Source organism: Hirsutella rhossiliensis (assembly GCF_020360975.1).
Source record: "Hirsutella rhossiliensis strain HR02 chromosome Unknown scaffold00005, whole genome shotgun sequence".
Taxonomy (NCBI): Eukaryota; Fungi; Ascomycota; class Sordariomycetes; order Hypocreales; family Ophiocordycipitaceae; genus Hirsutella; species Hirsutella rhossiliensis.
In genome coordinates, this window is record NW_025408671.1 from 3,874,776 (window position 1) to 3,887,715 (window position 12,940).

At 51.1% G+C, this 12,940-nt stretch overlaps 3 protein-coding genes across 3 annotated transcripts; 1 reads left to right on the forward strand and 2 right to left on the reverse strand.

Moving 5' to 3' along the window:
- Positions 1 to 427: 427 nt before the first annotated feature.
- Positions 428 to 1,378, reverse strand: HRG_05844 (acyltransferase family domain-containing protein; the record flags this gene model as incomplete). Its single annotated transcript, XM_044864315.1, has 1 exon — positions 428 to 1,378. One exon carries the CDS (start codon positions 1,376 to 1,378, stop codon positions 428 to 430), a length of 951 nt encoding a protein of 316 aa, XP_044720847.1.
- Positions 1,379 to 3,657: 2,279 nt separating this feature from the next.
- Positions 3,658 to 4,760, forward strand: HRG_05845 (uncharacterized protein; the record flags this gene model as incomplete). The annotated part of the gene is made up of 4 exons (XM_044864316.1): positions 3,658 to 4,034; positions 4,112 to 4,356; positions 4,425 to 4,586; positions 4,630 to 4,760. 4 exons carry the CDS (start codon positions 3,658 to 3,660, stop codon positions 4,758 to 4,760), a joined length of 915 nt encoding a protein of 304 aa, XP_044720848.1.
- Positions 4,761 to 9,188: 4,428 nt separating this feature from the next.
- HRG_05846 (nucleotide-sugar transporter domain-containing protein) lies at positions 9,189 to 10,968 on the reverse strand (the record flags this gene model as incomplete). The annotated part of the gene is made up of 4 exons (XM_044864317.1): positions 9,189 to 10,148; positions 10,234 to 10,454; positions 10,509 to 10,839; positions 10,909 to 10,968. The coding sequence occupies 4 exons, from the start codon at positions 10,966 to 10,968 to the stop codon at positions 9,189 to 9,191; spliced, it is 1,572 nt and encodes a 523-aa protein (XP_044720849.1).
- Between the last annotated feature and the right edge of the window lie 1,972 nt (positions 10,969 to 12,940).

Genomic DNA, 12,940 nt, shown 5'->3' on the forward strand with positions numbered 1-12,940 from the left:
CATTGAGCCGTCACAGGAAGGCTGGGGCCTTGTAAAGGAGGAAATAATAGTTGCAACACCGTAGATCGATCTCACGATAATTGGCGAGACCTCTTTGCTGCTTGTGCTGCCTGCATCGCAGTGGCGGGGCTGTTTGTGCGTTTATCCGGAAATAGTCTATACATCAATTTAGGCTAGGATTAGCGGGGCATATATGTATCTTTGTTTCCTCAATCAACGATCCTTTTCCCTTTCAACGGACCCCCCTCCTAGTGGAGCTAGGTGGAGGGGTTGACTCCTTCAAACCCCCCTAGTATCAAGTATTAAGTTACTCTAAACCCAGTTTGCCTATTGCCCAACAGCAAGTGCATCGCTCCGCTTTGTTTCCCAGAAAAATTATCGCAACCTTCGCGGCTAGTACAGGCCCCCCCTAATAGAAGTGCCACATCTATTCGACAATGCATAGAGCTTCAAGCCAGCGCGTAAACTGGACAGTTTTGACATCTACAAACCGCCAAAAGAGATCGCTTACCCAGATCGTAGGGATGCCCAGCAAAACAATTCCGCAAGCCCAGGCTATGGTACGTCCGCACATGCCGGCTTGCTCGGATCCGCCGACCAAGGCCCAGGCGTAGGGCAGCCAGCGGTGTTCCAAGAGACTGAGCATCGGTCCGTGCATCAGGTATAGGGCGTAGCTTATGTCGGCGAGGTACTGCGCCGGTGGCGTAACGAAAAGATCCTGCAGTACCTTTATCTGCTGCAGCGCAAGCACGATTTGCATGGCCCCAAGGGCATACCAGGGGAAAATCAACCAGTCGCCACCCCAGGTCCAGAAAGGTTCCATCGTGTTGGCCCAGAGGGTCGAGATTCCCGGCGTCTTGTCGTCTTGGCTTCCGGGCCACCCAGCAATAAACAGGCCGAAGACGAGGTTGCCAACGAAGAAGACGAAAACAGCGAGGCGCTTTGCAGATCCTAGAACCGCTCTCGACCGAGGGGGTAATGCTTTTTCTTCCAAATCGTCCCCTTCTTGATAGATATCCATGCTTCCCTTCAGGCGCGCGTCGTCCTGGATCATGCCAATCTCGGCGATGCCCATGCCTCCGAGGAACTCGCATGGCGCCCAATGCCCGCTCTTGAGGCTATATATCATGATTCCAAGCACCGAAGCCAGGCGCAAGTGCGTTCTCAAGCGGCTGAGGCCTAGTATAGTGACGAAGAGTAGCAAGGAGTTCGCGAACTCGATGGGTATAGTCCACAAGTGTGGGTTGTAAGGCATCAACTGAGTGATGTCCCATTTCCAGCTAAGCGTCAGCGTCCATAAAGCATTATACCAGTCCCATAACTGCTCTCTCAGCGTCGGGAAGGTCGGGCCGATGAAGCCGAGGTAGCCGAGTATCATGATAAGAAGGGTAGACGCCATAGACGGGAGAAATAGACGAAGGCCGCGTCGAAGGACGCTGCTCGAGAGCGTCCTAAAAAGTCCTTCGTAATCTCGGTTCCTGGCTTGCCTCAAGGGCTTATAAGATAGAACAAAACCAGAGATGACGAAGAAGAGATGAACCATAGGGCGGCCGCTATAGACTACGCGTAGAAACGGTATCTGTATCGGTGACGAAGGCACAGTGTCGCCTTCGGCTCTGTAGCCGTATGCATTCATAAACCACCCATAGGGCTGATATTTGAAGATTTTGAAGTCGAATCGGCCTCGGGACCCTTGAATTGAATGAAGCCGAATCGGGTAAGGTCTTCAAATTCGATGAATCAAAAATCAGGAGTCTTTATTCAATTCATTCATCAAAATCTTGAATGAATGGCGATATGGTCGAAATATACGGTGAAAAAGGATCACCCCGCTTCGCAGCTGCCAGCCAAGGGGCATACAGGGAGGAATGGGCTAATGCCCAAAGCCACCCACCAAGGGCCTCCCTTTCTTTCTGAGCAGTGTCAGAAACAGCGGTTCTGCGGCTCGTCCGAATGAGGAAGGTGGCAACGATAGTGGGCACACAGAAGAGGTCAATTGAGCTATATGCACGGCTGTGTGTGTAAAGGCGATGTGTGTTGCCCCCTTCCGGCTAGGAATGTGCCCTTTGGGCCCGCAGAAATCTCGGCTGAATGCCCCACGTGACCTGGCAGGTGACCCATGCCGCCCTTCCTGCTGCGCCGTTCCAACAAGCAGACACACACGTACACATCAAGAAACAAGCTGCTTTGACCCCATCATACCTGTTGGCAGGGCTCGAGCATGAGACAAACTGGGAACGTCGTTCAACCGGTGTGTCGTATTATGCTATGAGGATTGTCTTCTATCTAGGAGGAGAGGCCAGCGTGGAAGATATAGCCACGCAAGCCTCAGCCGCACACGTGACCCTAAGGCCACATGCTGACCGTGTGATCTAGATACAATTGACGAGCATGATTCCCACAATACCAATAGATTCCACAATGCACTTTCCCCATTAGGCACGCCACAGAACCACCGTTCTGACAGGAGCAAGGGTTCGCCCGCGCGGACATGGTAACTTCGAAATCGGCCGCCCATGCGATGACGCACTGCGTATTTAAAAGTCTGTTGTGCGTGTTTCAGTTGGATTCCGCCGTTCACACTCCACTGGGAAAATCCCAGTGGGTTGGAAGTGGGGTAGTTAGGCGTCCATATATGTTGGTATAACGACCTAACAGTGCCTGATACGCCCACCGTTTCAGCAGTCTTGCCACCCTATACGGAGTATCAAAAACCATGAAGCTTATGAACAGTGCCATTTTATAATGCACACCATTTAAATGTAGTATCACTCGAATGTTCTGGATTTTCTGGTTCGGGTGATATAACTCTCGATATCTGTGCTTAACATTTGCTCAAGAAATGCCACATCATCCTGAAGGCAATAAATAGATCGGTCATTTGCTACTTGCAAAACTACATCTCAAGCACAGATTAAGCTCGGCAGCCCAAATTTTTGAAATATAATACAAGACTTATACCGTTAAACAGCCTCCGGCAAACTGATTAGAAAAACGCGTTCAGATCCCTCAACGTCTCAATACTGCGCGAACAATTGGACGTGACACGAATTGCGTCATCTCGCGATTTGGAGACTGTTAGGGACTTATCTACTCATCGAGCCCAATATGACTGCTACTTGCTTGTCCACACAAACTAGCCCGATCAGAAAGTACCGAAACATCTGCATGATAAGGATATGTTGTGCCAACTAGCCGCGTTTAGACGCGTTATTCGCGCTCAATTGACCACCTGTTAATTCTACTGTCGGAAAGACACGGTCGTCAGCCCATCCCACATTTTTGCCTGCATTGGGCAACGGTCTTCGCGACAACTGCCACGACTTTATTTTACGACGATCTCGCCTAATTCCTGCTTCGATGTTTCCGACAGCGGCTTCGGATCAGCCCCCGAATCAACGCCCTGACCGACGACCTATCCCACCCGTTCAACCTCGACTCCGTTATACTTTATTGTGGGTTATTTGGTGTCGTCCCGACTACCTGTCTCACGTCCATTCTCGAGCCTTTTAGCCTAGACCAGGTAAAACTTCATTACTGTCCAACCGATAGCTAATTATAACATGATACATAGTATGGCCCCTGCTGAATCGAAAACAGCTGCCGCAGCGAATTTCTTTGCTCCTAGGACCCGGCGTAAATTGCCAACGCAGAGTTATGCCCGCATTGAACGCCCTCAATTCAACCTCAGAATCCCGCGCGCGCGCCCTGATCCTAGCACAACTCCGGCTCCTTCGTCCTCCTCCGACTGGCAAAGATACGATTGTCTGCGCGCCCCCGGGCCATCCTGACTGTGAGTCAGATGATGACATGCCTGACGCGGATACATCAGAGCCGCCATTGAACAGTACCGGTAGTCACATGACGCTCGCAGAGAAAGCCAGACTTATCAAGAAGTGGGCCGACAACAAACAGAAGCATGTTCGCAAGAAGAGAGACAAGAATAGCCACGTTTATTGGTACATGCAGGGAAGCCATAGACAGAAGCTTTTACTCGAGTACAAGGATGGACCGAAAATATTCCAAGAGTTCCGGTGGACTTGTATAGAGTGCCTTCAAAATCCTTCTACTCTTCGGAAGATATTCCAGGTCCTTGAATCGAACCGCCGAGGGTTACCTCTGGCATGGGAGACCATTTAAAATCCCACAGTATTACGAAGGAGTCTCACCACGGTCGAATCAATGGATACGGCCGCGCCATTGGTGGAGGAGATTATACAGAGGTAGATGCATGGAGCGGTCGACCCAGGCAAAGAGCAAGGCTCACGGCAAAGGAGTCTATCCGCCAGTGGTTTGTAAAACACCGACAACCCTTCTCTGTTGTTGAGAACTTGAGACTCCTGCTTTCCAAGAGATGTTCTTGGCTCACAATACAACCTGTGTGTACAGGAGCCGTATAACCTTACGCAATCACATCTACACAGACTTTGTGGAACGCAGAGAGAAGCTGAAGATCGAGCTTCAGTACAATTGTGCTACCATCTCGCTCACCCTTGATATCTGGACAGCACCGAATCGGGTGCCTATTTTCGCCATTATTACGCACTGGATTACGCCGGAGTTTGAGGAGAGAGAGAGGTTATTGAGTTTATCGAGCTCAAAAATCTCACACTGGCAAACACGAGATAGTTGAGAAGACACTTGAGGAGCTCAGGCTCAAGCCAAAGCTTCTCGCCATTACGGGAGACAACGCCGCCAACAACGGCACGCTCTATTATTTGAAGACCAGACCACATTCCAATTTCCGGGCAAGCTGGTAGATGGTGTGAATATACCCTCATTGTTTGTGTATATGCTAATCTGCGTTCAGGCGAGAATCCTCCTCCTCAACCCCCTGCTCCGGCGGAAGTTCCCACCGAGGCTACTACCGAGGCTCCCGCCGAACCTCCTACCCCAAACCTCCTGCCTCCCAAGCCGATAAGTCTGCGATATCAACCCCCTGTCCAGATACAATGGAGGCTTCGGAGGATTGAGGCTCTACAAGTGTGTAACTGTGTACAATCGCGGATTCGAACGCGTTGGACCGATATATTTTGAGGATTCGGCAGAGCTTTTGAAAGTGCTTATTTTCGGTCCATTTGCCTAGGACGGGCGGATCAGTATTTATGTAAGTTAATTTTTGTAATATTCGAGATTATCGAGAGACTTCCCAGAAGGCTATAAAACCATATACTACTTATTGGCGTTTTCGAGGTATCTTTGCAATCGCTTAGGTACACACCAAATTCACTTCGTTTAGGGGATTCCTTCAAACTATTCATGAATGGCCTGAATTGGCCCAAACCCAACTTGAATCGCGAAAATTGGAGCTTGAAGATTTTGAATCAAGATCCAAAAAATTCAATTCATTTGATTCATCCTTCATTCAAAATCTTCAAAAAATTCACCTTCGTCTATCACCCCTAACCACCCAAAGTTAGATCCGGTGTAGTGACAGATAAACACAAAGAGCGCAGCGACGCCGCGCAGGCCGTCGAGCCATGACGTGGGGTAGAGGCGTCGTGGTTTGAAGCCGGTTGGATCAAGATGACGCTGCACAAAGGAAGGAAGTAGAAAGAAGAGGATGGCAGGCAGTCGAGAGAGGTAGGGCATCATCTCAAGGCGCCAGACCTTGGGCGATAAGGAGCCGAGTTGGAAGTAACTGTACGTTTGAGGTTCGATTCCTATATATTCGAAGGATCGTCACCTGACATGGATCTTTCTAGGCAACAATATGAGCTAGAATTCGAGATCATAGTCGAAAAAACAAGGCACGAGGTGTCCGTTATATGCCGGGTCTCCCACATTTGAAATCTGTTCCGGAGCGCTCCTGACTCCTGTTCTATCCCAGCTCTTACAGGCAGTCCCTGTCGTTCGAAGCGGGGGCATTTGCTTCGCCTTGGCTTCCTTTTTCGGTCATTTCCTAGTAATTACCCGTTGATCTTGGTGTGGGGCCACAGCAGCCCAACTAAGTGTCTTCGCCACTTAGTTGGCCCAAAAAATCCGGCACAGCCCAAAAAATCCGGCACAGCAGGGTCCTCAATTTGGGGTGCAAAATCAAGGAAATTCTACGCTTCGCTTCATGGTGCCGTCAATGCGACTTCAAATAGCTAAAATATACATGTGATCAATAGCTGCGGATCACCTAAAGACGCAAGTAACAACGAAAAGTGAAAAAATCACGTCTTTGGGCCTATTTAGGAGCTGCCGCCTTCCAGTCGAAGAGATAGGAAGACCGCGTTTGTGAGTCCAAATAGACGTATTATGTAGTAATTTCGCCTGTTGTGCGTCTCTGAGAGCTATTTTATCCATACCTGTGTTCCTGGAGCGTCTGCTGTATCTTGTTGGACGATCGGGTGCGCGGTCGAGGGCATGGTGTATCGACTACCGCTTCAACCGCTGCTAACGGCGGCGATGAGGGTATATTCTCTTGCGTGTCGAGTAAATTGTCCTCGTCTTCATCGTCGGCGCCATCCTCACTATGTTTGTCAAGATCGAGGCCTGTGAAATAGACGGTATCGTCACTGCCGGGCAACGACGACATATCTGTAAGTGGGCGAGGTCGGGTCGCTGCGCGCGCCTGACATCTCTGGCGGAGTTATTTCTCTTCGTGGTATCATAGAAAAGGATTCCTTGGATGGCTCTTTGAGCTCCCGCATGAGGGTATCGCAACTTTGCTCCAGAGTGTAGAACTCAACGTCTCGTCCGTAAACTCTAGCCAGGGCTTAAAGTTCAATGTCTTGACTCTGCCATTGACTAACTGCTTCTTCCCGACTTTATAGTCTTCTCGGATCTTCTGCATCTCTCCACGAACTCGTTTAAGATGCATCCTTATCTCCTGGCGCGTTTGAAGCCGGGTTTGCTTTGCCTGGAGCTCCTCATACTCCCGGGTGATGTCGGCCATGCTGGAGCTCGTGATAAACTCTCCGCGCGGCCTGACAATCTTGCCTCTCTTCATTCGATTCGCATACGCCTGGGTTCGGCTATTCTTATCGCTGACTATGCCCTGGGAATGTGACGCCATCGCGATAGACTCGGTGTTCACTTTCGCAAGAACCCGCAAGTTTTCTCGTGATGGCGAGCTCATGAGGGGCCCATACCGTTGCCGGATATCATTGAGGGCATCCGCGGCGACTTGGAAACGCGTCTCCGAGGGTAGGAGCGAGGCGTATGCAGGATTGATCGGCTGCTGTTGTCGTAGCTGCTCGTGGAGGATCTTGGTGATCACCGGCGCTGGGTCGACAGGAAAGAGGCCTGTTTTTTCAAATGCCGCCATAATGTTATGCCGCGTGAAGCCAGCCTCATATACGTCCTGAAAAGCTGTGAGGAAGTTGACCCGCGAAAATGATATGTTGCCTTCTGCGAGCGACTTCCGAAGCGCTTTCTGATGTGCTGACTTTAGTGGCTGGAATACCCCAACATCAAGCGGCTGCATGAGGTGGGTGGAATGTGGAGGGAAAATAGCAATGATGATATCAAACTTGATACAATACTCAGCAAAGTCAAGGGTGGTATGCCCTGTAAAGCCATCCACAACAAGCAATCGGTAGATCTTCTCGTCGTCAGGCCGTTGGTTTGGCGGCGCCTCCACGCGACTCATCCCCATGTTGGGGCGCCGAAGATGCTCGTCACAGCCGAACCACTCTTCCAGCGAATTTCCTGACTGTTTTGCTTGCGCTGACGATGCCCAAGACCAGCAGTTGAAATGCCTTGCCCACTCAAGGTGTATCTCTGCGTTGGAAAAGCCAGTTGGCGACTGGGCAAACCGTACGCCTGTCATGATGTCGATGCCGGCCCAGTTGGTGGTAGGGTAATGTTGGAAAACAAGCCAGGGTGGAAGAGAGTCCCCCACTGCGTTAACTGAGGCAATTACCGTGCAGGATTCTCGGTTTGCTGGGTCTAAAACTCGGGGCCGGGTGCTCTTGACTCTAGTGGTGCGCGTGATGAGAACTTGATGCGTTCTCGCAGGCACCCAATGCGTATTCCGGCCTCGTCTTCATTCCAGATCTCTGAACTGCCAATACGGTAGCTGGTGATGATTTCTCGAAGCTTTGAGTAGAAAAATTCGACTTCTTCTACCCCGTGGGCTTCAAAGGACTTCCGGGCTCGTTCAACTGCTTTGAGATACGTCTTCGCGATCGCAGGATGACTTCCACGCCAATTGTCAAGCCAACTTGACGAGACCGGGCGGGCATTGGGATCTCGACGCATTCTTATTGCATTTGCAACAGCTTCAAGTTGCTCTCGTGGCGGGCATGCCGGTGCGTTCCATACACTGTACATACGCAACCAGGGCGTCGTCTTCGTCCTCCGTCAGCGCCAATGGACGCCCTGGAGCACGGGAAAAGGGTTTCTTATGAAATTAATGGCTCTCTGTACGGATGAGCTCTTCACATTGTAACGGATGGCCGCATCTCGCACGGAAAGAGGCGTTCTTTTGGTGTTGTTGAGCGACGAACATCGGCTCTGGGGTCGCGACGAGACGCCAGAACGGCTTTTGCTGCCTCCAGGGTAGCCATGTTATCTGTCATAATGTATTCCGGCAAAAAGATACGTAAATAAAGTCAAGTTGCGCGAGAAAACGCGGTTGAGATGCATAGGGTTGACGTTTTGGAGGTGGGCTGCTGTGCCGGATTTTTTGGGCTGTGCCGGATTTTTTGGGCCAACTAAGTGGCGAAGACACTTAGTTGGGCTGCTGTGGCCCCACACCAAGATCAACGGGTAATCGAGTCACCAAATCCCGCTTTTCGGGGGTCCCCTTGAAACTCCTACCAGATCTAGACTATAGGTACCCCTTACGTTTCGAGCTACCTTAGCGGCACGCCGTCTACGACTTACTTATGGGCTGACCCCGCTGCTCCCTCTTGCACCTCGTCCGGGCGATATGAAAAGTAACTTCTTTGTTTCTTCATATCAGCGCCAGTAGCTAGGGCGAGCGCGACAACTGGTTAGGAGAGGGGGTATCCAGGAAAATGTAGCCGGACTTGGGACAAAGTACATCCTTCTATGCATTTCGCCCTTTCAGCCCTTAACCAGACGCTACACGTGGCATTAATTAGCGATCCGACGGCCTTTAACTTTCTTAGGTTGACTGGTCTTCCGACCATCGTGCTCCTGGCTAGACCTGTGTAATCATTTATCTATCTTGAGATACGGAAACTCTTAATTAGCTGCACAACTCCAACGCCACCAATACCGCCTTTGCGTGTTTAAATCAAGTTCGGACGAAGCCGTTGCGCCTGAGATGCTAGCTTCTTGTAGAAAGCATCCGTCACGGTCTCGTTAAGATAGTCAAGGCGATGACCACAATGAGCCGTCAACACATCCTCAACCGTTGGGCCCGAGTCGCAGCATGAGCCCCAGCAATCCCTCACCTGGTCGAGGGAAGTCGTCTTCAAGCTTGAACGTCGGCTGTTATTTATAATGTGGGCAATTGTAGGAGTGGCGACCTCGTGGAAGACATCGAAGCGCTCGAAAATCTCAGCGAGGAGCACGAAGTCTCCAAAAAAGCTTCGCGGAATGAAGTAGATGTCGCTCCAGCCGATGCACCACTCATCGGGATTAACTTGGTAGTCGAGGCCAAGCTGGTGAACAAACTGAGCGGCAGCTTTGGCGGGAAGATGCATATCCTGCTTCCACCCCCACCAAGAATTGCTGTCAGTGTTGGTCATACAATTATGGAGCGGATGTCCATAAGTAAACCACATGTTGTCAAAGTCGGTGTCATTCCACCCAAGAGGGTCGAGCCAGGCGTCGAAATGGAAATACATCAACCCCTTGATGTCTGGTCTGCCGGCGAGCACCAGCTTCATCATATTGGCGACTTGACGGTAAATGAGATTTGTCGTTGGGAATTGATCGTGGGTCCAATTGTAGTGTTCGGGAGGCTGCTCGGGCATCATGTCGGGCACAGAGATATGGACCGTATCAAAAAAAGGTTGGTATTCCATGATACGGGGAATCCGTTCTGGATATGGCGTGTTCCACCGTACCATTGCCAACACGTTGCGGAATGGTGACGAGAAGTTGCCCGCTCCGGCAGCGGGCTCATGCGTCGGCTTGACATTGGCGTAAGCTGCCCTTGGCACCTTATCCTTTGACATGGCCAGGAAAGCAACGATAACAATGGTACCAAGTGTCGATAAGGCGAGAGACATTCGGGAGTATTCCTGCTATCGCCGTTAAAAAGCCGCGCGCCATAGGGGGGGTCTAATAAGGCATGGGAGGATGGCGGCCGGCCGAAACCTCACGAACCTTGAAAGCCTTGAGCGGCCCGGTGCGTGCTGCGTGCTTGGTAGAGTAGCCGCTAGACGGCGGAGCAGGATAAGAAATGTATAGCGCGGACGCGACAAAGACAATGATGGTGCCCGGGACGACGAGACTGCCCAGCTCGTCTTCGAAAAGGATGGGCGAGGCGTAGAGGAGTATTGCCGTGCTAGCAGCTACCGCGAAGCACTTTAAGACGGCGTCGGCGTCTATTCTTGAGTTAGTCTGGCTATGCACGACGGGGTAGGCCATGGTCTCCATACACTTATAGACCAAAGTTGTAGCAAATCCGATGAAGACGCTGCTTAAGACGACCAGAATGGCGCGAATATCGCCATATCCTTGAAAGAAATGCGGCTCGTCGGCACTTATCATAAAGATGGAAACATGGCAAAGTAGATTGACGAAGGCACCGGCAGCATAGAGTATCATGTTATCCGCGTGGGGGCTATTCTCGTTGGTCTTCAAAAGATGCCCATTGTAGACGCCGGACGACGCGCTGACAAAGACTTGGAAGAGAAGAAGGACGTATATACTGATAGGGTATGCGGTACCATTTTCCGGCTTGTATTGCGTTAGAATCAGGCCGAATAACTATATTAGATGGTAAGCGGAATGTTTGAACATGGGCAGAGATTAGACAGCCGGGGCATATCAACGCACCTGTATAAATATGGCGATCCATTGTGTCTTCGAAAGGGCGGCATCGGTCGACAAAATCATAACAAGGGCAGTGATGAGGGTTCCGCCGCTCTTGGTCAGCTGTATCGTTCCCGGATCGGCCGAAGTATAACAAAGAAAGATCTTATAGAGTACGTCAGCTGCAATGCCGTGTTCGAGTATCGGGAAGAGTCGCGTGCCAGTCTGCTCTTTTATGTAGTTTGAAGGGAAGGGGGGGAGGCGGGGGATGGATGTCGCTATCCACGAACTGAGTTGTTTATCAAAGTATAGCCAAGGGCAAGAACACAATAGCCAATCTGCTTCTCTCTCGCCACTTCGCCGTATAGGTAGCGCCAGAAGGTGAGAACGTCTAACGTCTGAGTAGAAGTCGATTGCGACCGCTGCTTGGCCGGTTCAGCACCGCTTCTTGCGCCATCTTCTTCTTGCTGTTCCTTCTGTAAACCATCGCTATCTGCGCCTGGCTCGTTAATTGACTTTAGAGGGAGGTAACGCGAGACTTGGGCGAGGTCCGTCTTCGGCCCAACCCCATTGACCATTCGTTGCAGGCACTCTCGGCGGAATAGGAGGGTAGCTATGATGAGTTTGCAGAACTCGGAGATGCTGACGGAGCCGGACGTGGAAAAGGAATACGAACCGGCTGTCTGTGCGGTTTTCATAATGATTCCGAAGCTGACTTGAATGGCTATCAAGCCCGCCACCGCCGCCGGTGCTTGGTAGTGCTGGGATAGCGGCATCTTCATGGAGGCTCGAGAGAGCAGAATCCGATAGCGTCATAATCTCTAGCATGGAGGACTTCTTCTGCGGTGGCGGAATGAATACTTTTGAAAGGCGCGTTTCGCACGTGCGTCATTCCGTATTGCGACGGGTCAGGAGCCGAGCGACCCCCGTAGAAGCATTTGAAGTTCGTTTCCGTGTGGAGATGTGTATTGGTTCTATGCCACGTTGGTCAGTTTTCCGGGCTATAGTAGTTTCGAGGAAGCTAGTCTGTTCAGAAGGCGGGCTTGTAAAGGTGTGCGTGGAGCCGACGGGTTTTTCATGTCGGCTTTCTCAACGATTCTGGCTATGTAAAGAGAAGGCGCTTCTGCCCCTTTGACAACACCAGGATTGGGTCAATGCCACGGCGGCAGTTCCACCGGCTTATCTTACATCTCTCGTATTACGACCAAAAGACGGGGGAAGCCGTTCTATAGGAAGTATTTACGGGCACGCAGCGGATCTCGTGCTTGGCCCCTATACTAACGTTATGCTAGCTACTGACTTATACATTGCCCGATTTAGGAAGGCGGGGGAAGTCTTCGAGAAGAAAACAGTTGATATTATCATATTGCCACCTAGCTCATCTCCTCGCGAGACAGGGGTCAAAGCCAGCCAAATCAGTGTCTGGAAGGCAGCTAATTACGGAGTGGGACACAACCTGGGGCTGTCTCCGAACTGCTGAATATACGTATCTGTCAGGACAAGAAAGGGCCTATAATACGCGTTAGTAACACCTCTATTGGGGGTGCCCTCATTTTGCATAGTGTAGCGGTATTTTACCAGCTTGACAGTATCGACCAGGAAAGGGCCTCTGTGACCAAAGCACATGTTCTCCACGCCGGCATTTGGGCAACAGGGAACTCGGGACAAGAGCCGGGTCGAAATTTGCGGTCATGTCGACGACGGAGAAGCGGCTCGACGGGATTCTTGAGCGTTCCCTTGGCGTTTTAAATAGACACCCTGACACGCAGGGTCTTGTGGTCGGGCTGCCATGGCGTATGAAGCATTCAAGGAGCAACCCAGGAGCGTCGCGTACTTTACATTTCCGTCTCGCCATCGGCCGCAGGTCCTCTTACGCCTTCCTGTCTGCCCGCGCGACCAAGTCCAGAATCCCGCGGCGCCATCCGGGATTTTATCCGGACTGACTCGTAAGCGCTCATAATATCAGTCTAGAGAGGCCCACCACAAGCGGTGAACCGAGAGTTGCGCGGCTGCGTCGAGTATTTACACGCATTGAATATAATACCACACTGCCTCG